Source organism: Ambystoma mexicanum, chromosome 12 (assembly GCF_040938575.1).
Source record: "Ambystoma mexicanum isolate Mex_15411 chromosome 12, UKY_AmexF1_1, whole genome shotgun sequence".
NCBI classification, from domain to species: Eukaryota; Metazoa; Chordata; class Amphibia; order Caudata; family Ambystomatidae; genus Ambystoma; species Ambystoma mexicanum.
In genome coordinates, this window is record NC_090936.1 from 428,214,388 (window position 1) to 428,238,561 (window position 24,174).

The following is a 24,174-nucleotide window of genomic DNA, read 5'->3' on the forward strand; positions in this document are numbered from 1 at the left end:
GGCACAATCAGTTTCATCAAATCTCGGCTGGAAAAGGAGGATCTGCGACTGAGCTAGAGACCAGGGTTGGCGCAGTAGAGGACGATGATGCCATGCTAAAAATGTGACGTCATTGACTAAGCAAGTCCATATGGTTACCAAGAAGAATGACTAGCTGGAATCAAGTTCGCGCTGCAACATGCAGATTTTTGGAGTCCCAGAAAACAAAAAGGCTCTGAGACTTGGGCATGAAAGTTGCAGATTGAATGCTGGGGTAAGACTCACTTTTTCACACTTCCTTAAGGGGTTCACCAGAAACTGGGGCAATAACAGGTTCTATACCACATACTCCACGCATTTCGGGGTGGGAGAGGGAGGATTATGCGCAACAATGCCATCCCGTTAACACACAGGAAGGTTCATATGGACCCATTAGGAAGATATGCCATGGTTTATGGAGTACTAGCAGGCAAATAACTAATCATGATGAATGTATATGGTCCTAATATGGATGACCCCCCCATTTTATGCTTAAATCGTAGATATGATTGCTCTCTACCAGGTGATACATATACTGTGGGGTGGGGACTTCAATACCCTTCTAGATAAAGATCTAGCCAGATCTGGTCGGAGCTCGAGGATACTAACAAGAGGCGCCAGAGCAATACGAAACGGGATGACCGACCTACATATGGTGTATGTGTGGAGGGTCCTTCACTCTTGTGACCATGGGTACTTATTTGACTCTACAGTGCATGATTCCTTTTATTCGTATTGACCTGTGGCTCTTATCTGTGGCTCGGGAGGATAGCTCAGGGGCAACACGCTCGCCTTGGAAGCAAGACGACGCGGAGCAACAGAGGTTCGAAACCCCCGGGTCCGCACTTATAAACCTCTGAGTATTAAGCGCGTTATAAATAACCAATTATAATTATTATAATTATCTGAGATCCTGCTTAGTGGCGTCACCAGTGAGAGCATTCTGCCTAGGACATTCTCCGACCACTCTCCCATCTTAGTTACCTTGCAGCTGAGCAGGCTTTTAAAGTTCTGGCCCAACTGGCGCTTTAGGTTTCAGGCGCTCATGGACGTAGTCTTTGAAACCAACCTCCAGGACCATGTTCAGTTGTACTTGCAGACAAATTAAGGCTCAATGACCTTGATGAGTACATTGTGGAGGCTTTTAAGGCCTATATCTGCAGGATTACCATGTCCACTGAGTTTGGGGTTCTCAGAACTACCAGGAGGGACATCAAAGATAGCAAAGACACCCTTAGCAGCTTAGAACAACAATACTCTACTCAACCCCTCCCCCCCCCTGCCAGGCTCTTGCAGGTCAGTGAAGCATTGGACACAATCAGGGCCCACGCAGAGAGGGAACTGAAATTCTGAGAGACACCCCGGCTATGTCTAGATGTTATGGAGATGGCGAACTACCTGGCGGACTGCTATTTTGTACAACCCGCAAGGCGAATGGGAGAGGTTGCATTCCACTCATTAAAAATAGTGCAGGAGACCTTGTACATACTCTCGCTGACATCAATAAGGTCTTGGAGTCCCTTCTATGCCACATTATATGCAAATAAAGATGCTTGTTCATCTACGGACATCGCTAGCTTTTTGGACAATAAGCAGCGGCTCAACTCGATCTCCCAATCTCCCATAAGGAAATTGCTCACGCAATTGATGCTTTGCCTACGGGGAAATCCTGCAGTCCTGACAGCCTTACAGTCAAATTTTACAAGCACTTTAAAGCCTCTTTGGTCCCCTACCTCCATAAGATGTGGGCAGAAGCCCTTGAATTGCAGAGGCTCCCCACAACCATGAGGGAGGCTATCATCACCATGCTCCTGAAACTGCGTTCATACCGCCCGCTTTCATTAATAAATTCTGATAAGATATTTGCCAAGATATTAGCTATGCGCTTGACACCGCTTGTGCCTTATATAATACACCCTGATCAGTCGGGATTTATACCTGGACGGTCGACAGCGTTTATTTATGCTGGCTCTTTAATATTCTGGCACATATACACTCAGATGATCAGGCGATGGCGGCCACACTCTATATTCAAAAGGCTGTTGACTCAGTTTCATGGCAATTCATGTATGCTATTCTTGCTTAATGTAAATTTGGCCACAAGTTCTTGTCAGCGGCGCGGCTAGTGTATACGTCTCCGTTCGCAAGAGTTCGCTCAAATGGAACGCTCTCTGCCCCACTACTTATTGCTAACGGCACGTGCCAGGGTTGCCCCCTAACCTCCTTGTTCTTTGCCATAACCATAGAACCCTTGGCAGATCTCAAAAGACAAACACAGAGGCATCCAGATGATTGAGGATCCAGAAATTATATCCCTCGATGCAAACTATGCTAGAGTGTTTGCAAGGGACCTGGGGGCCACCTGGGTCTGATAATGCGAGAAGTCCTTGCATTCAGGGAATTGTCAGGTCTTCGGATAAACTGCACCAAGACAGCGATTTTCCCCCGAGACTGTGACCAAGCCACATGACATTCTCCGCTTCACATGGACTCGCAACAGAGAAGATACCAGAGGATCGTGGTGTCACAGCACTGTACCACTTTGTTAATATGCAACTACACCGAATACATGGCATACCTCGTGCCCAGGCTTCAGGTGTGGGCACAACTACCTTTGTCTATTGCGGGTAAAATTGTGCTTAAAATGAGCATTCTTCCCAAGCGTGTCTTTTTTTCAGAAGATACCCACTGTGGCCTGTGGCAGATTTTTTTTAAGGAGCTAGAAATCTATCAGTACATGTGTCTGGAACTCGGGAGCGGTGAGACTTAAGTGGGACACTCAGGCCTTATCCTATCCACGAGGGAGGGTTTGCAGCCCCTGATTTTCATCAGTACTAGTTGGCAGAGCAAGCTCCGTTTGCGGTTTACTGGTTTGTACATCATACACCCCATACTCATTTTGAGGTTGAAAAATACTCTGAAAAGGGTCGAGATATCAGCTCTTTGGTGCTTCCTCCCTGGCTTGCTGAGACATGCCATTTTGACCCGGCAAGAGTGACTGGCCTGGGGGAAAGTATGGAATCTCCAGGGTGTAGCCCATCCCTACCACCGTGAATTTCCCTTATGGAATTGTGTGCCGACCCGCTCCATGGCTGATGTTGCTACGGTAAAGCGATGGACACAGTGGTTTTACCTGGCTGGGTAAAATGCATGAGTACAGGAACTTTATGGCTGCAGACATTATCCCAGTTATTGCACAGCATCGATCCTCACAGTGGCTGCATGTATTGGTCTGCATAGGGCTTTTAAAGCACGGTGAGTGGAATTCCCTGTTCAGCCGGACAACGACCCCATATTAGCTTATGTTATGACTGCGTATGGCACCTGAGGCATTGTCTCTGCACTTAATAGGTCCAAAACTAGGCCTTTTTTCCCCTTTTAGGAAAGTTGAATCTATTTTATGACCTCACTCCTTGCGCAGCTTGTGCTGGAGGCATTGGGCTTTGCGTCAGTCTATCGTCTCTCGAGTCCTACTCCTCGCACCTTCCACCTTCGCACCCCCATTGTGCTCTCCATTTGTACCATCTTCTCTAACTGCTACTCCTTGTAAGGAAGGCGTGGTATCAAACAATGAAGACAGACACAAGTGATCTCAGTTCAAGGGTGTTTATTGAACTTCAATGGGTTGAACGCCTATCTAACCTAAATCTAAGGGTGGGAGCAAGCTACGACCATCAAATTATAATAATCCAGTCCTAATAGAGTGTCCAAATTAAAGGGCCTATACTAATAAAACGATTGGCAATCCTTACTTCCAAATACAAAAGGGTGTGGGACAATAATGTATGCAACAAAGAAAAGTGTTCCAAGAAATAAAATGTCAGGACGATTGAGTAGTTGTCTTCCCTTCCGCACGTTTTCAGCACAAGGTGTTAGGGAAGATTGTATGCAGTAACCCTGTGGGAGACTACACCAGTCTTGTCCTCTTGGTATTAAGTAACCCACCTATTGGTATAGGTCTGTACTACACAAGTTGGTAGAGTGACTGAGCAGCCAGACTTATCTCAAGAGGGGTAAATGTGAGCTGTAGTATAGAAATCCCCACATACAGGTATCCAAATAACACTTACACTCAAGGTTTTCTAGTAAAATAATTACAAATTTATTTAACTGTCAGTTTTAAATACGCATTCTTTAAAAAGGGCAATGTGCGAAAATAAAATTACACTTCATAACACGTTCTCAGAATCAAGATAAGCAAGTAGATACTCTTTAGAGATGCTTCATAAACAGGACTTCAATTACTAGGACAGTATTGGCATTTTTATATCACTTTTTGCACTTGGTAAAATTCTGAGCTTGTGGAAAGGAAAGGTTAAGGGAAGGAAAATGATAACAGGTTCTCAGAGCATGTGAGCACTTTTCAATCTCCCAATGATGTCTAAATAAAACCTTTCCCAACAATACAAGTAAAAAGGAACAAGTTATTTACCTGTAACTGTTCTCCAGCATGGGTCTGGCATGGATTCACATGCTCATGAATATTCCCTGTGGTCAGGCTGGGAATCCTTGGTAAAAGAAAAAACTGTTTCAGTTGAGTTTCTAAACTGTCTTTCTCCTATAAGCCAATCACTGAGCTCTGGGTTATACTGCCCCTAGCCAATGACTGCTCTCTACCTAAGCCCCTCCTCCGACAGCCATCTTCAGATTTGGTAGGACGTAAAGTGGCAGTAGGACCAAGAGAAGAGCTGCAGAGGGAAAGGCGGGAGGGTTTGCATGCGTCTCCATGCCAGACCCATGCTGGAGAACAACAGTTACAGGTAAGTAACTTGTTCTTTCTCCAACATGGGTCTGGCATGGATTCACATGCTCATGAATAATGAATTCATAGCAGTACACACATGCACAACCATGGGAAGTGGAACAGCTCAACAGAAGCAATCTCCTACCTCCTCACCAGGCTCACCTTCGAACGAACAGGTTTTGCAGCACTGCTTGGCTGGCTGGACTCCTCCTGGGAATCCCGGTCGACGCAGTAGAATTTCAAATGGTTAGCAGGGGCACACCATACAGGAACGCCGTAGTAGCAGCGATCGCTCTAGTAGAATGGGCTCACGGACGGCCACACAGCGGTCGGTTTGCCAACCAGTGAAAGTGAGTGATGCAGCCGGAGAGCCACCTTGAAATGGAAGTCTTCGACAGGGCCTTCCCATTGTTCACAGGACTAAAGTTCAGAAAAAGCTGAGAAGTTTTCCGGAAACTCTTCGCGCGGGCCACATAGGGCCGCATAGAACTTCAGCACTCTCTAGCAACATCAAGCAAGTGCAAATTCCTTTCAGCCGGCGACAAAGGCATCGGAAAAAACACAGCGGTAACAGGAGGGACAGCCTTATTAGTGGTAGGACTCTGGGCTTAGTAGATTTGGAAACAAGGGGGACGTCCTGCCACATAGGACATGCATTACTTACTGTAATAGCATTTCTGATGCTTGTATCTGCTTAGATTCACATGCTGTGCATAGTGGTAACCCCAGAGTATTGCATCTTCTCTTTCGGGGACCGAAAGGGGGCGTCTACATAGGCATGTAACACGATCCCTATCATGACGTGTAGTGTACCCAAAATCCCTCATGCGCCGAGGTCCCTCCAATTGTATTTTTTTTGCCATGAGGAAGCCCAAGGCTAATGTGAGTGAGTACATGGAGAGAAAGTAGTAAGATGTCTATGTTCCTTCCACCCCGAGCGGGGAGGGCGCATGTGAATCTAAGCAAATACAATCATCAGAAATACTATCATGGTAAGTAATGCATGTCTTCTTATGCTTGTTAATCTGCTTAGAATCACATGCTGTGCATAGACTAGCGAGCAGTACCCTGAGTTGGAGGTGGGCTGTGAGAAGGAACAGTAGAGAAAGGATGTCTTAGTACTGCTTGTCCCACCTGAGAATCAGACCTAGAATGCGTGTCTAGGCAATAGTGTTTTGTAAAGGTGTGTACAGAACTCCAGGTTGCCGCTTTGCAAATGGACTCTAGGGGAACATTTGCAATTAATGCTATGGATGCCCCAGTGCCCCGAGTAGAATGTGCTCTAGGCATGAAGGGCAGTTCTCTCTTTGCCAGAGTGTAACATAGTGTGATGCATTTGACAATACACCTTGAGATAGCTGATTTAGAGACAGGATCCCTCTCTACCAGCTGCCACTGAAATGAAAAATTGGTTTGTTGTCCTCAGTGGTTTCGTTCTTTCAAGGTAAAACATGACTGCCCTGCGCATATCTAGTGTGTGTGGGCTTCTTTCGGCCATGCTAGTGGGATTCTGGAAAAGGGTAGGTAGTTCAATCGATTGGTTCACATGGAACTTCCAGATGAATTTAGGTGCAAATCTGGGATGCGTGCGCAGAACTATCTTATCCCTGTGGACTGTAACAAAGGGGTCTAGAACAGTAAGGGCCTGTAGTTCACTAACTCTTCTGATAGAAGTGATAGCCACTAGGAAGGCTGGGTGAGAAATGGGAGGATACATTTGTTTAACACCTTCCACAAAGGCCTTAATCAAAAGGTATCTTCCACCATGACACCCTTTGTTGTGACGTGGTGTAGGCTGAAAGAGCAGCCGGATGAACCTTCAGGGAATTGAAGACCAACCCTGTGTCCAACAAATGGGTTTGGTATAGCACAATGTGAGAGGGTGAGTAATCGATGGGATTGACGCCCTTGGTATTACACCAGATAACAAATCGATTCCATTTGCTGGCATAGCAATAACGGGTGTTAGGTTTCCTAGCTTCCCCGAGCATGTCCATGCACCTCTGAGGGAGCTGTAGGTGTCCAAACTCTATGACCTCAGGAGTCAGGCTGCTAAATTCAGAGTTTGTGGGCATGGGTGTAGGGTCTCCCCCTGTCCTGAGACAACATGTTGTACGGGCACGGTAGTTTTACTGGTGGGCCCAAATGGGGGCCACCAGTATCATGGTAAATGGTTCCAGGTGCATCTTGTGCACTATCTTGTTGCGAAGGGGAGTCAAGCGTAGACACATTTCCCTGACCATGTTAACCAGAGACCGTTCCCCTTGGAGCAGTTCTGGGGGTACCTAGAGGCGTTGTCTTGGCATTGGGCCTTCTCCTGAGTCGCGAAAAGATCGATCTCTGCGAAGCCCCATTCTGCAAATATGTTGGACACGAGGTCTTTGTGCAGATGCCATTTGTATTCTATGGGCAGAGGGAAATCTCTGCTGAGCACGTCTGCCAGAAGATTGAGTTCCCCTGGAACATGTTGGGACAACAGAAACATCTTGTGTTTGAGAGCCCACATCCAAATGTTTTGGGACAGCTTGGATAGCCCTGGAAAGTGAGTGCCGCCCTGTTTGTTCAGGTAATACATGGCTGTAGTGCTGTCTGTTAGAATCAGCCCTGTCTTCCCTTGTAGTTGCATCTGAAAAGCCTTTAATGCCTTGAACACCGCTAATAGATCCAGTAAGTTTATATGGTTGAACGCTACTTGTGGGATCCACACTCCATGCGCTGTATGCTGAAGCAGGTGAGCCCCCCACCCCGTGAGAGAGGAGTCTGTCGTGAGAGTGGCTTCCACTGCAGGGGTGGTGGAGGTTTTCCCCTTCAGAAGGTTTTCCTTTCACCACCACTGCAGAGAGAGAACGAGGGCTGGCTAGACAACTACCAGATCTTCCCATTGTCCGCTGGCCTGGCACCACTGGCTGTTGAGCCACTCTTGCATGGGACGCATGCGCAGCCGCGGCGCGGGGGGAACCAAGTATTTGCATGACGCCATCATTCCTAGCAAACACATGGCTTTGCGCACCGTCACCTCCTCACTGGCTACATATTGAAGGATCTGAAAAAGCATGTTCTGAACCCTTTCATTGGAGGGGAAGACGAGGCCATCTTTCGTCCGGATTAGAGCTCCCAGAAATTGTTTTATTTGACTGGGGACTAAACTGGATTTTTTGTCGTTGATTGAGAAACCCAGACTGAACAGAAGGTCCACGGTCCTTTGGATGTTAAAAAAGCATGTGTCGTACGAGTCCCCTGTTATGAGCCAGTCATCGAGGTAAGGGTAAATCGGGACGGATAGTCTGCGCAGGTGTGCTGCTGCTACTGTCAGTACCTTGGAAAACACCCTTTGGGTCGAGGCGATGCCGAAGGGGAGCACTTGGAATTGGTAATGCCTGTCCTCTATCATGAACCTTAGACATTTCCTGTGCGCTGGCAACATTGAAATATGAAAGTATGCATCTTTCATGTCCAATGTTGCCATGTAGTCCCCCTGTTTCAACAGTGGGATCACCTCCTGTAGTGTTACCATGCGAAAGCTTTGAGGTTTTAGGAATTTGTTTGCTGGGTGCAGATCTAGAACAGGGCGCATGGTGAGGTCCTTTTTGGGTACAAAGAAGTACACTGAATAAATACCCTTGTTTACCTGAAGAATAGGGATGGCTTCTATGGCGTCCTTTCCCAGCAGCACTTCCACCTCTGGATTCAGGCTCTCCAGATGGTCCGGTGAGAGGCGCCGTGAGCGTGGTGGTCTGAATTGTGGAGGTCGGGCAAATTCCACGCAGTACCCATGGGCAACCGTCTTTATGGCCCACTGGTCTAAAGTTAGCCCCTCCCATGCCGTGAGGAAAGATGTTAAGCGCCCCCCCCGACCGGGGTGACATGGGAGGGGGCATGGATCTGATGGCCATTTCTGACCAGAGGCTGCGGCTCCTCTAGGGTTGGGGCCTCTACCTCTCGCTTTGCCGCATTGCTGACCACTTAGTGGGTAGTATGCAGGGCTTCCTAATGTCTGTCCGGAATTAAAGTTTCCCGTGCTACAGTTATTCTGACTTGCACGGGACTGCCGCCGAAAGGACAGACGAGAATTACTGCCCCTCTGGGAGGAAGGTCTTTGAGTAATTTGTTGCAGAGACTTAAGTCTCATGCTCTTTTTGGCTGTTTCTAGGGACTCATCGATGCCTTTCCGAAGAGGTTAGTTTCTTCAATGGGTTTATTGATGAGTCGCAGGCTTAAACCTGAGGTACAAAGCCAAGCGTGCCTCTAAGTAAGGTTCCCTGGGCCAGAGACCTGCCTGCTGTTTCAGCCGTGTCCAGAGTGTTCTTTATTTCATTCTGGTTCACTTGCCTGCCTTCGGACACAATAGTGAGAAGGTTGGACCTGACGGACTCTCGGACCTCTTGGAGACCTTCCTGTACTAGTTTCCCATGAGCGTCAGCATAACTCACCAGCAGCGTTGTCTTATTCGCTATGCGCGTGGTATATGCGGCACCCGAGGTAACCCCCTTACCTAAGGCATACAACCTCTTGGATTCTCTATCCGGAGGCGCCTACCCCGTAGCAAGGGGTACTCCTGGCTGTTTCCAGGTGTTAGTCACTAACAGGGAATCGGGGGTGGTGTGCCCTTTAATGTATTGAGGGTCTGAAGGAGCTGGCTGAAATAACTTTTCTACTCTTGGGTTCACTGCCCGGATCTGAGCTGGTGACACCAGGGAGGGGGCCAATCTTCTCTTAATGGAATTAAGGAGGGGAAATGGCCTGGCTAGAGGGGGAGTTTCTCCTTGAGAATGTCTTCTACAAAGTCCTGCTCAGGCCCCGCCTCTTGAGTAGTGATTTGAAAGTGATCTGCTGCCTTCCTTAACATGGCATTGAAGACCATTTGGTCGTCTACAGGTGAGGCCTGGCGAGCCGGGGTGGACGGAGGAGAATCCAGGCACAGAACATCAGTGTTCTAATCTTGTTGGGAGAGCGTCCATGGGTCCGTCCCCACTTGGTGGGTTTCTTCCCAATTGTCCGTGGCATCCGCCTGGTCCTCGGTGTAGCCCTTCAGGAAGGAAGGTTCTTCAACTTCACTGTAAATGTGCTGATAAGTATCCATTTGAACGATGTTTTCATGATGGACGGGGACAAAGGGCTGATCTTCTTGGAAATGTGAAGCAATTTTAAGATTAGGTTCTCCACAAAATCTTTCCGGGGAAGGATGTCCAGAAAAATACATCTTTTTTTCAAGATGATCCATGAACCCTTCAAATTTCTCCCCTGTCCACTTACAGGAACAAGAAGGGCCTATGGGTGGAAAAACGTCGTCTTCCGCCCCTTGACGCCGAAATTTGTCACTCAGGGTGTTGGAAAGAGGCTCTTGACTGTCCTCTTAGGTATTGCGAGAATCGGGGTACCATGGCGTATCTATCGATTTGTCCGCGGCCTGCCCCATGTTTTTCGACAGAATAGGTATAAGCCCAACCGCCGAAGTAATTCTTGCGATACTGTGTTCAACTTCTGCCGAATCAGCGTGAGTTAGTGGTTCTGAAGGTCTATCGGTAGATTTACCGCCGACCGCGGTGTTAAGAGGGCCTAGCGGTAGGTTTTTCGCCTTGAGGCCTAGTCATATTTCTTTAGCCTACCGGGCCTTTCGGGTTCGTCGGAGCGTCGAAATTCCGCACTTCGATGTGTAAACTTGATTTGGGGGTAGCGCCCTTGTTTGTTTTGGGATGGCAAGAAGTCAAACGCTGCTGTGGATTCGGGGAAGGCTTTGGATCCGAACAATCCGAGGACTCCACCAAAATTTTCGACGGTCCTGCGGGCGCTTTCACCTTTTTCGACGTACCCGTCGAAATAGGTGGAGGGGTTGTGTGTTTAGTGTAATGCGTTCTTTGTACGCCCTTGTCGCCGGGTGTTGTCCCTGAAGTGAGACTAGTGTCAGGCCTTGAAGGGTCGAGGACGTGCGTGGCAGACCTAGAAGTCTCCGCCTCAAGGTCTATCACATCCGCAACGGATGTTTGGTCATCAGAGGTGCCCCTGTCCCTTTCGGCGGGAGTGGCGGTGGGGGAAGAGGGTTTCGCCCGTGACATACCGAGCGCGAGCCACCGCTTTAGACAATGCTCCTTAAGGGTCTTAGGCCGAAGGAGTTTACAAGCTGCACACCGCTTTTCGTCGTGATCTAAGGGGAGACAGGAGTTGCACGTCCTGTGCTCGTCCTTCAACGGGTATTTGACCGTATATTTAGGGCAGAACCTAAAAGAAGTCCTTTCCATAGCGAAAGGGAAAGATGACCAGACTTAGAGGGTAAAGAGGAGGAAAGAGTAAAGACATAACGGAAATAGGGCCACCCCGACCCCGCTCTCCCTACTGTGAAGGCCGGCCACGGTGATGCATCAGCCGCCGGATTTTAGGCGCCGAAATCCACTGCCGTAGACAAGTACTCCACAGTCTTCGTCGAAGAGCTCCTCTGTAGGGCGACCAGTTATCTGGGCAGAAAAAAACAATCTGAGGGATCTCGGCGCGTGAGGGATTTTGGGTACAGTACACGTCACGATAGGGATAGTGTTACAGACACGCCTAGGCCGACGTCCCCTTTCGGTCCCCTGAAAGACAAGTCGCAATACTCTGCTGTTACCACTGGATGTCGGACCAAATGCACAACATGTGATTCTAAGCAGATTAACAAGCATCAGAAATGTATGTACTCGCATTCAGTCATGCAAATAATTTGATTTTCACTTTGATGTAACTCATGGGGGCACGCCAGTATTTCACTTACCTTATATGTGTTTCTCTAAGGGGCTCCCTGGGGGACAAGTGGCTGATGGCTCATGGAGTGTCTTGCGTTGTATTACGACACAAAAATAAGTTTAACAAAAAAAGTTAAACAGTAAAATGACAAAAAACTGTTAAAAAGTAAATTCACAAGCCAAACAATAAATGCTTTGTGAACTTGACCCTATAGAGTGTCACTTTATCTGCATGATGTTAACAGTTGATTTAGAGATATCCTTGTCAAGATCAATGTGAAAATCATTATTTGCATGACTGAATGCAAGTGCATAAATATATGTGGCAGGAAGCTCCCTCTCCCCCCACAGGAAACACCAAGGGCTCATTTAGATGAAAGTCTGACGGCACCTTGAGCAAGAAGGAGGGCCAAGTACGCAGCACCACCCTCGCCTCGTGGAAAGTCAAGTAAGGTGGTTTACAGGTTAGGGCCTTGATCTCTCCCACTTGTGCAGCGGTGATGGGCACGAGAAAAGCTGTCTTCCACGACAGAAATTTGAGTGGAACAGAATACAGAGGTTCGAATGGAAGTACCACATTGAGCTCCCATGCTGGGGCCGGAGCCTTCACCAGCGGAAACAAGCAGTCCCTTGATGAATTCCTTAAACAACCGGTGCAACCACAAGGAGGCTCGTCCTGGGGGTCTGGTGTATCGGGAAATAGCCGCCAGATGAACCTTGATGGAGGCGTGAGTCAGCCCCGATTTAGCCAACGTCAGAAAATATGGCAGTACCTGAGGGGCCGTGACCCTCAGCGGGTCGATCGTCTGCGAACAGCACCAAATTGCAAAGCGCCTCTATTTGTGTCTGTAGCATTGTAAAGTAGATGACGCCCTGGCCTTGGAGAGTACCTCCTGGCAGTCCGCTGGAAGATTGTAACCCTAGAACTCTAATGCTGCAGGAGCCAGGCCTTCAGGATTATCGATCCTGGGTCGTGGTGCAGAATAGCACCTCCATCCCTGGCGAGAAGATCCGCGACCACTGGCAGCTTGACTGGAGGGGACGCCGACATGCTGAGAAGGTACGGGTACCAGATCTGCCTCGGCCACTGCCACGACGAGGATCATCCTGCACCAGCACCGTCTGAGTTGATTGATGACGCGAAGAAGCAACAAAGGGAACGCATACAGAAACAGCCAGTCCCAGGGGAATGAAAATGCGTCCCCCTTGCTGGCGAACCTCCGGCACTTGGTGTTCGTCGCAAGCAGATCAATCTGTGGATTGTCCGATCTGTCGAACAGGTTGTCCACTTGGTCCTGCCGAAGCTCCCACTCGTGGGACAAGGGTAGCTCCCTGCTGAGAGAGTCGGCTACAGTGTTCTTTACTCCTGCCAGGTGAAATGTAATGAGGAACATCCCCTGGGTGACAGCCCAGTGCCACAAGTCCTGCGCCTCCCTGGAGAGTGCTGGGGATCTGGTGCCCCCCTCCTTCCGGATGTAAAACATTGTGGTGGTATTGTCTATGAGGACCCTCGCCACTTTGCCCTTGAGGGACGGCAGAAACGACTTGTGGGCCCAAAACACTGCCCGTAGTTAAAGTGCGTTTATATGCAGCGTCTTATCTTCCGGCAGTCACAGGCCTCTGGCGTGAAGATGTCTGGTGTGGGCTACCCATCTTTCCAGCAACGTATCTGTCATGACCATCTCCTGGTAGGGTGGGCTCTGGAAATCCATGCCCCTGGCCATATTGGAGAGCACGCCTGACCATCATCGCTCATCAGACCTACTCGTCGCGCTTGATTCTGTCCTGGAAGCTTCCCGGACACCTGGACCCAACTGGCACTCCTGCAGCAGCTGCATCTGTAACATGCAGAGCCGTATCAGGTAAATGCACAACATCATGCCGAGCAGCTACTTGATGGTCCTCACCGTGGCGATCTTCAGTGCCAACAGCTATTGCACCTTGCCCAGGATGGGCGATATCCTTTCTTCCGACGGTGACGCCAGGCACGACACTGTGTTGAGCTTGGATCCCAGGAACAGTGCGTCCTGCGAAGAAGTTAAGCAGGACTTGGCATAGTTCACTGAGAACCCCAGATACGTCACCAGACGGACGGTCCGCTCTGTGTGTTCGAAGGCGGTGTCCCTTGACTCGGACCGGATGAGCCAGTCGTCCAGGTAGGGGTAAACGTGGATCCCTTGTAGTCGCAGATTGGCCGCCACCGGCACCAAGCACTTGGTGAAGACTCTGGGTGCCGACCTCAGCCCAAATGGAAGGGCCATGAACTGATAATACGTCCCCTGAACGACAAAGCGCAGAAACTTGCAGTGTCCTGTGTGTATGGGGACGTGGAAGTATGCGTCCTCCAGATCCAACGACGACAAAGTCCCCTTCCTCCAGCTGGCCGAGCACGTGCTGTAGCGTGACCATCCTGAACTTCTGGGACTTTATGTATTTGTTTAGCCGTCGTAGGTCGAGAATGGGCCTCCAGCCCCCGGTCGTCTTCCTTACGAGGAAGTACCTTGACTATACTCCTGAACCCCGGAGTCGCCATCGAACCAGCTCCATCGCCCCTTTTTGTAACATAGCCTGAACCTCCCGCAGCAGCTGAGGGATGTGGTTTTCCTGCCAGACCACCGCTGGTATTCGCAGACACTACTGTTGGAACTCTAAGGTGTGTCCGTGGGCAAGAGTGTCCAGCACCCATCTGTCAGTGGAGATGGTCTCCCACACGCCGACTGAGTTCGTCAGCCGGACTCTCAAAGGGGTTCACAAGTGGGGGCCCGACATCCTGGCCGGTTCAATCTTGCTTGGAGGTCGACGGGCCGCCTTGCGATCCCCGACAACGTCTGCCCCCGAAGGCTTTGGAGCGACCCCTGTTGGCTTCCTGGGTTGAGGAACGGGAGGGCTGGCACTAAGAGGACGAGCTCCCCCCCCCATAACCCTTCGACGAGCAGATAGACTTCCCTCCTGAGGAACGAACTGACGGTCGTCGTTGCTGTAGGGTGCCTAGGGCATGTGCCGTCTGTGTCAGTCTTGATGGCCTGGAGGGATTCATCCACAGCCTTCCCAAGGTTGTCCCCGTCAAAGGGCATGTCCAAAACCCTTGTCTGGACCTCCTGTCTAAAGTTGGTGGCCTTGAGCCAGCCATGACGGTAAAGACAAACTCCATTTCCCATCTGGCGGAAACCGGTGAATGCGATGTCCAGGGCCACTGTGATGGCGTGGTCCAACACCATCTCGCCTTCTTGAAGGATCTCCAAAGCCTCAACCCGCTTGTCATCGGGGAGGAAGTCCAGCAGCGGAGCCAGCTTAAACCAAAGCTCCTGGTCCTATCTGGCCATGATCGCGAGGGGGTTGGCAGCCTTGACGGTTGCCGCCGCCGCCAAGTAGATAACCTTTCTACCCATCAAATCCAACTCCTTCCGTTGTCCGTAGGGGTGGAAAGCTTGAAGAGGGAAGCACCGTCCTCCTTCTCGTCCGACATGATCCATGTGGTGTAGGCCTAAAGAATCTTCTGGAAGCCTCCAAGAAGAATACCAGACGAAAAAAACAGCCTTTAAGGGGTGCTGAAAAAAAAAAAAAAAAACGGATCCCCATTAGCCGGATAGATTATCGATGGAGCACACGGGCTCGATTGACCGAAAAATAGAGAGTTTAAGTTGCAAAAGCAAAAAACGCAGCAAAAAGCTCAAAGAGCGAAGCACAAGTACTCCCAACACTTGAACGTGCAGTAGAAATCTGAATATGGCTGCCAGAGGAGGGGCTTAGGTAGAGGGCAGTCATAGGCTAGGGGCAGTACGACCCAGAGCTCAGTGATTAGGAGAAAGACAGTTTAGAAACGAAACTGAAACTTTCTTTTACCGAGGATTCCCAGCATGACCACGGGGAATATTCATGAGCATGTGAATCCATGCCAGACCCCATGCTGGAAAACCAATTTACCACCTATGAGGGACACTTACAATCAAAGTCAATTGGTCGGAGGAGTCTGCAGGGAGCCAGGACAGCCGAAGTCAATTTGAATGTCATCTATGGAGCTAAGGCACTTCTTAGATAGCCCAAAGTCTTGCACAAAGTTAGAGCGTTTGTAAAATATACTGTTGGGCCACAAGCTGTTAGAGCTGAGATCAACTCTTAAAAAAGCAGATACTGCAAGTCTCAAGTGAGATAATGCAAGCTACAGACACTAGAGTTAAGTACCCCTTAGTCAGCACAGTACCTTAGGTTAGTAGAAGAGGATCCAGCTGGCTTCTGTTCTGGTTGCAGTGTTGCAGATCCTGGGTTCCTAGGCCTCAGTCGTGGGGACAAGAAGGAGGATGTCTGGAGGACTCCTGCACTGCACTTTGAAGGTCGTTGGCAGCTATGGGCTCTTTTCAGTTCAGTGGCACTTGGTAGTTTCAGCTACCAGCAAATAGCACCACTGCGGTTAATGGACACTGGATGGGCTTCCTTCACTCCTCGAGTCCAGCACTCTGGTGAGTTCACTCGAGCTTGGGTCGTCCGGCTTCGGGAGGGTCCTCAGGATCTTCCTGGAGCTTTGGTCCGGCTTAAAGACTTTGCACTCGACTACAGATTTCTCGACCCCTGGCACTCATTTCCAGCAGCAGCAAAGAAGAAGTACAGCCAGTTGGGAAAGGTCCTCCAGTAAAATTAATCTTGGGGTTAGTTGGTCCCACCAACCCAAGGGAAGAAGTCATCCTTTCCGGAGCTTCTCTAGTCGATTCGGAAAAGCAGTTTCAGAACAGCAGCAGGGCTTCATCGGGCAGTTGAATGGTCCAGGATGATGCAGCAAGCTTCTCTTCACGATTCCTTCATTGGATGTTTTGTCCAGTGTTCGACTGTCTTCAGTTCAAGAAGCCTTGCCTTTTATGCAGGTTTCTCCCATTCATGCAAAGCCTAGCTGTCACTCACACAGCAGGGTGGCTGTGCTGAAAGGACAGTCAGCCAGCCAGCCAATCAGGACTGGGTGCATTCGGGTAACCATGGAGACTAAGGACAGGGAGTTTCGGGCACTTCCCTCGCTTCCTGCCCTGCCAGACACACTGGAGCCAGAGGTGGGTTTCAGTACTTAAGCCTGCCAAAGGCAAAACTAACAAAAGGGTTAAATCTGGTTTGTCACGCAGAGTAAAACCCAAGACCGACCTCACTAACAAGAAATGGCGAAAAAAGAAGAACGGGCCATTTTGACACAATGGTCACCCATGGGTGCTGTACTGCAGTGGAGGATTCAGCTTGCGGTCTAAAAGCACAATGATAGGAAAATTAAACCACTGCCACCAGCCATTTAAGGTAGTGAGGGTAACCTAAAAAATGTTACATAAGTAGGAAAAAGGGCTATTAAGTAACCCCCCAGCACTCAACAAAAAATGGGATGTGCTGGACCTACAAAGAGAAAAGGTAAGTAAAGTCAATTTCACTTTACTATTCTTGGGAATTGTAGTTCACCCAAGAAAAGGTATTTAAAATTTAGGAGAAATCTAAAGGATTTCTCTGTGACACTGCACTGAAGGTGCTGTGTGTCACCATACAAAAAGTAGACACCTATCGAGTTTGTCAGACTGCAAAAACAAAGGAAAGACAGAATACAAATCAGATTAAAATACAGGAGAGAGTGAGAAAAAGGGCTCACTCACTCCAGGGTGAAAATGAAAAAGTCTAAAGTCCAGCAAAAGAACTGGGGGGTCTCTAAGGTTGAAGGGACTTAGCACAGAAATGAGAATTCTCCCCAACACACGTGTTTAACTATGTTCGGTCCAGCACTCGTTATACAATGTTGCCGCTTGCAACCTTGAATTCAACTAAGACCAGCTGTGTTTATCTCTCTGGTGCTTCTTTGTTCTTGGAGCCAAGGACGATACCCCGGCAGCTGCTGCTCCTCCCCACATTGGTTGGTTACGCGGGAGGGCCTTCAGTATTTCCGACACACATTGCAGGATTCTTCAGTCTGGTTTCCTGGCCTTATGCTTTCTGCCTCAACTGTTTCTTGAAAGTTACTGTTTCTTGTGGAAAATGTCAAGGGAATTTCCCAGTTTGCAAATCCTTCTTGGTTTGCCGTCTTTCTCCGCGTGCTCAGCTGCAGACTCGAAATTACTGTTAATTTGTCTGCTTTGCCTCTCTGAGTGTGCTCTCGTGCTCTGCCTTTTATCCATGTGGGGAACTTTAATGGAAGTCAGGTGTGAGTGACGGTCAGTAACTACCTGATGTTGCCTGAACATAGCAGCGGGACATGTCAGGTACACTGCTCGGGTGCGAGTCAGCTTTCCCCCAGAGCAGGCTGTCCTCTCTGTGCCCAGTGTGAAAGTGTTGGAGGAAGGAAAAGAGGGGGCAGTGGGGGAGGGGGTGGGGGGATTGTGGGGTTAAAGTTCCCACGTATCCTACCTGGTAGGATGGGGTAAATGTCTTATTATGGGGAGGGATACTACATCTTGCCATCCAGTGTCCCACTCCCACACCCTGAAGATCCCTCCCCCAGGTGATCCTGCCGCAATGGTCCACCCCCAGGAACTGGATCCAAAAGCATGGCTGTGTCCTGGCCCCCTAGATGAGATGCCCGGGGACTAGCGGGTGAGACACCTTCTGGTTTTTCACATCTATCTCGTATGTATCCTATCCCTCTAACTAAGCCTGGAAGGAAGAAGTTCCAGAGAGATATCCAGGTTGCCAGCCCCAGCCTGCCTATCAGGATACCTTCATCAGTGCTTCCTCCAGACCGACTAACCAACATCCTCTTTGCTGTTACTTCACCGGATCTTTGTACCTCTCATATGATCATCACTTCCTCAATCATAAATGGTGGGAGGTCCTCTTGGCCTTCTCCCACTCCTCCAAGACCATCATTAATGTCTACCTAAATAGGACCGTCTTAGTCCAGGGCCCCCAGCCCAATCTCCTCCTTTCAGAAAGGTATCTCCCGCATCTAATCAACTTCCTTCCTGCTACTCCTACTAGCACTTCTCCGGCACCTCTGCCACCTCCTTCCTCTGCCGCCACTCTGGCACCTTCCTCCTCCTTTCTGGCTACCTTACCACCACCTGCTATCACCTCTGACCACTCTCGGTCCCCTCGACCACTTACGCCGGGTGTACCTCCAGCCTGTACCCCTACCCAGAAGTCTTTCAAATGTGGCAACCAGCTCTGGGTTGCCACACTTAACTATTGCTCCGCTGTCAAACACTCCTCTGACATTTGCTACCTCCTCTAAGAGCTTGACCTGGATGTCCTCGCTCTCACTGAGACTTGGTTCACGCCTAGCTGTCACAAATCTTGACACTCTCCTACCTGATGGTTACAAGATCCTCTCTGTGCCCAGAACTAACCAACCCAGGGGGGGAATAGCCCTCATCTTTCCACAGTGGGTCCCAGCCTCTGTTATTCCTACGCAGGCCTACTGCTCCTTTGAAGGTCAGGTTTGCAGGCTCTTTATCTCTCCTGGCCTCTCTCTTACTGTGGCAACCATCTACAGACCACCTGGCCTGGCTGCCCTCTTCCGCTCTGACTGGGCTGACCTCTCTGCATCTCTACTTGCCTCTACCTCTCAACTTCTCCTCGAAGACCTCAACATCCATCTGGATGCCCCCAATCCGCCCTCTGGGCTCTTACGCAATCTCTCGATCTCTCCATTCTACCCTCTGGTCCAACGCACACTGCCGGACACACACACACTAGATATTCTCATCTCCTCTGACATCCCTCTGTCTAACCCGCTCACTAGCCCTCTCTCTTGGACTGACCACTTTCTTCTCTCCTCTCACTTGACTCTCTGTTCCCCAGGCAAAGCCCACCCCAGCACCACCTACCTTCTCAGTCATTTGGCCCATGAAGCATGTGTCTGTGGATGACTTTGCCTCTAGTTTCTCTGCTCCTCCTATTCCTGCGGCTGATTAACATCCTGACACAGACCTTTCTAACCTGCATCTTGCTATTTCCACCACTCTCGACATTCTCGCCCTGCCATGAGAATCCGTCTGACGCCTACCTCCAAGTGCAACTCTTGGTATGACACTGCCCTTGTTGCCCTGAAATGCAAGTGCAGGGTGGCTGAGAGGAAGTAGAGGCCTTCGGGTGCATTCTCTGACAAGCTGCCCTGCCGTCTGCTCCAAAGGCAATACAGACTCTCAGTCCTGTCCAAGAAGAGAGTCCACATCCAGGGCCTCGTCTGTGTGGCCTCTAACAACACGGCCAAACTGTTTAAAATCTGCAAGAAGCTGGCCAATCCTTCTGCAGTCTCCACCTCTCATGTTCCCTCCCAGACCTTCTGCATGACCCTGGCTTCTCACTTCACTACTAAAACTCTCGGGCCTCCTCTGGCCACCTCTCCTCCTCCTTTCTTCTCTTTCTCTCAGATAACACCTGATGATGTTTTGAGACAAGTCTGATATATGAAACTGTTGTCCAAACAGGTTCTCCTCCCCTGCACCTCGAATACCATCAAGGACCACATTGACACCCTTGCTCCAGCCTTGGCAGATTTCTGCAATCACTCTTTCGCCACCAGAACTTTCCCCGCTCTCCTCAAGCACCCCCTCCTAAAAAAAAGCCTTCTGCCGATCCTACCTGTCCGGCTAACTATCTCCCGATCTCTATCACTCCTTTTCGGGGCAAACGTCTGAAAAAACTGGCCATCTCCCAGCTTATTCTTCACACAAATTCATCAGTCTGGCTTCAGAGCAGCCAGAGGCACAGAAACTGCTCTCCTGAACACCAGTGAAGATTTGCTCTCCAATCTCGACATCAGCATCGCTATTGTCCTCATCCTACTTGACCTTTCCTCTGCTTTCGACACAGTCAGTCACACCATCCTGATCAATCTACACTGAGAACCTGGGCATCACGGATCAGGCCCGGACCTCTTTTCTCCTGGACCGACCATCCCAGGTCCAACTTGCGTCCTTTTTCTCTACCACCTCTCTCCCTGCATGTGGTGTTCCCCAGGGCTCCAACCTTTAACACCGGCTAGTCAATCTCTAAGTGGCTCCTTTGGCCCACCTAATCTCTACCTTCTGCTCCAACTTTCAGTGTTATCTGGATGACAAGCAACTCTCTTTCAGGCTCCCTACAGCCTCTGCCCCTCTCTAGTGCATTCCTGACTGTCTATCCGCGATTAAGGAGTGGTGCACCACTGATGATTTTCAGGAATCTTCGATGAAACTCTCGGCAATTCTTGCCCATGAGGGGTGTTGAAAGACGCTGACGGACGGAACACGGCTTTGCCGGGCAAAGGAGCGAAAGAGCAACCGGGCTAATTGACAAAATAGGAACTTTGTATTGAAAAAGTGCGAAAAGGTAAAAAAGCTCTCGGAGCAAAACACGACTCCTGCCAACACTTGAACGTGTGGTAAAAATCTGAAGATGGCTGCCAGAGGCAGGGCTTAGGGAGAGGGCAGTCATTGGCTGGGGGGGGTATGACCCAGAGCTCAGTGATTGGTTTAAAGGAGAAAGACAGTTTGTACGTGAAAGTGAAACTTTTTTCTTTTACCAAGGATTCCCGGCCTGACGACTGGGAATATTCATGAGCATGCAAATCCATGCCAGACCACATTCTGGATAAAGCTGTCTATTTTCACATGGTGTGGAGTTGCCTCAGGTGGGGTGTTTACTGGGAGGAGGTCTCTGCTGTGCTTTCAGATGTGGTTGGCAGCAGATTCGAGGCTACTCCCATGTGCTGTATGTTCATGTATTTGATGATTTAACAGGACCCAAGCATAAACTGGCCAGTATATGTCGACTACTGGCGATGAGATGCCTGCTGTTACACTTGCTCAAACCCACAGTTCCTTCATCCTGGCAGTGGCTACGGCCCATCACCTGGGTAAATGACACTGAAGATCAATGGGCATCCCTGCAATCAGTGGGCAGTTGTCCGAGAGATACATGGCAGCCCTTCCGTTCCTTCTTATTGCGGGCACAGGAGTACACTAGGCAATCTAATCTAACTGGTTTCCGCTCTCCTCCATCCTGCTTTCGACCCTGTAAGGCCTTTACCCAGTCATATATAAATCCTCTCTGTTTTGCTTTTGAGTGTTTCAGTGATATGGTGGATTCTTTTTTAAATTTCCGCCACTGCTATGATATACAATTGTAAAATTCTTATTATCGATAAAATACGTCCTGAAGGGATTATGAATGAACATTGCAAATGTGTTTTTTTTGAGTCGTTATACAAGGTTAGTACTATTACATTATTTAAAATGTGCCTTTGCAACTCACTCTGCAGATAGTTAACTTGTTTCTTTTGGCACACAACTGTCAGGGTTGGCTCTAGCAAATACACGCACACCTGATAAGCAATTCTAACCCACATACAGAGAGAGAAATAGAAAGAAAGAACCTGGAGAGAGAGAGAGAGCAGGACAAAGATAGAAAAATGGCACCAGATCAGTGTATGATAAAACATGCATAGCTAGTACATTAAACCTCTGTTGAACCAAAGAGATACTGGGATTGTCATATTCTATTGCATAAGCGGAGGGAGGCAATACGCCAAGAAAAGGTACTCGGTAGATATTCTGATACCCCCCTATAGATTAATGTCTACTGAGAATCTATGGAACATTGTACTCTAGATTCACTTAAAGTGATTGAGGCTGAACATAGAATCAATTCCTACCGGCAATCACATGCACCAGGATATTTGTACCAATGGGGTCAGCATTAGTGTTTTGAAAAGCTACTGGGGTTCTCAAAGCCACCAACAAACCACGTTTGTTAGACTTCAATGCAATACCTGACAGGAAAGTACTCATTGGTGGACCTTGGGGGACAATCCCATGGTAAAAGGGACATTACAGCCCCAATTACCTCAGTTTATTCAGCAAGAGACCCTTATCGGATTAAGATTCTTTATCTTGGATCGGTCTACTAAAGATCCCATGTAGAAGGAGAGTAGGTTGCTTACTTGTAACAGTAGCTTGCTAGAATGGGTACTTAACCAGGTTAACATATTTGATACTATTTGCATTATGTTTTGCAACTTAAAGGTGATCCACAAAATATTTCGATATTCTTTAAGCACAGAAAATCTCTTGAAGAAGGAGCAACGCATATCATGATATTACTGGTTAACCAATTTACCTGAATTGCCTCCACCTTAGCAGTCCAATCTTTGGCCTTGTGCAAGGCTTCCTTCAGTGCAATTACATTGGGCAGGAAAGCTGGAATATTCTTGCACTCATTAACCATGGCTTCCAGGCCACATAAACTGTGTCGTGGCCTAAAATAAAGCATACAAAGAAACCCATCAGATGCTCTCATTTAATTGTTTAAAAATCCATGTTAATGGGTCTTGGGTAGTAAGGAAGAGCTGGGGTCGTGTGGTATCGTCTTTATCTACCGGCAAGGTTTCTGAAACAAACTGTAGGAAATAAAACCATTAAGAAAGGAACTGCCTCTTTTTACACTGTGCCTCAGAAAGAAAATGTAAAAGGTTTATGGTTCATACCACAAATACTATTTGTAGCCTTCTGCTCAACTTATCAAAATTAAATTAGAACTATCAAATCAAAGTGGAAAAGAAAATTCTTCATAGTAAGAGTCTATATATTGAAAACTGTTTACAGGTAAATCCAACTGAATAAGCAAGGAGGGCAATGTGAATCTGGTCAACGAAAATTAGGCTGGGCAGTAGAAAATTACGATAACGGGTAAAATAATTGATGTAAACACAAACACATCGGTCAGGATTCATATGGGCCGTTATTTGTTCATATGGTAAACTTAACAGAGGTTTCATTCAAAGTAAGAGTATTGACACCTCAATACATACACTTGCATGATTAGGTCCTTATTTACACCAAGGACAGTGCTCCTTAATGGAAACACAGACTGGGCTTCAGCAATCAATTTAAAATGGACCAACATTTCTAAGCTGAGACACATTTTAATTTTACAATTTAAAAAGAAAGATTAAGGAGGGTATTGACTTGTAAAAGTCTTGCACTATGTTTTTAGAAAGTTTGCAGAAATAGTATTCACTTGAAGGGGCACAAGCTGGGAGACTTGAGGGGCAAAGCTGTAAGCAACTCTTAATGGGCAACCAAGACAGATCTCAATGGAGAGCAAGTAAGGCTACACAACAAGAGGTAAGCCCTCTTAACTTTAAAGTACCTTTGATTAGAGGAAATGGTTCCAGCTGGCTTCTGTTCCTGTACAGCTCTGCAGATCCTGGTGTTCCTGTGCCTCAGTCGTGGGGACAAGAGGGAGGACGTCTGGGGACTCCTGTAGTGCAATGGGAAGGTCAGCTGCAGCAATGGGAAAACTTCAATTCAGAGGCACATCGTGGTTTCAGCTCCTTGCGTCTGACAGCAAATAGCAACACTGCGGTTCGCGGATACCACTTAAGACTTTCCTTGCATTTGGGATCCAGCACTCTGTTGAGGTGGCTCAGGCTTGGTCAGTCCTGCTTCAGGAAGGTCCGGAGGATCTTTCTGGTGCTCGGGTCTGACTTAAAAGCGATCCACTCTATTTGGTGTTCCTCCCTCTGGCACTTAGGGTCCAGCAGCAGAAGTACAGCCAGCTCCGAGAGGATGTCCAAACTAGTTCACTTGGAGTTGATTGGTCCCACCAACTCAAAGGAAGAAGTCCTTGCAGGGCTTCTCTAGTCGAAACAAATTTGGAGCTTCAGCACAGCAGCAGTGCTTCACCGGGCAAACCAACGGTCCAGGAGTTGCAGCAGGCGTCTCTTCCAATTTCTTCTTCAGAGTCCTTCGTCCAGTGGTCGAC

At 48.6% G+C, this 24,174-nt stretch overlaps 1 protein-coding gene across 8 annotated transcripts in view; it reads right to left on the minus strand.

Moving 5' to 3' along the window:
* KDM5A (lysine demethylase 5A) overlaps positions 1-24,174 on the minus strand; it is a 1,841,472-nt gene that overhangs the window by 606,859 nt on the left and 1,210,439 nt on the right. For all 8 annotated transcript variants that reach the window (XR_011281783.1, XM_069628595.1, XM_069628593.1 and 5 more), the window contains one exon: positions 22,528-22,666. Coding sequence is in view for 7 of the 8 variants with exons in the window: in XM_069628595.1 (XP_069484696.1) it covers positions 22,528-22,666 (139 nt within the window). In the remaining variant the exon portion in view is untranslated. The remainder of the gene's footprint in view (positions 1-22,527; positions 22,667-24,174) is intronic.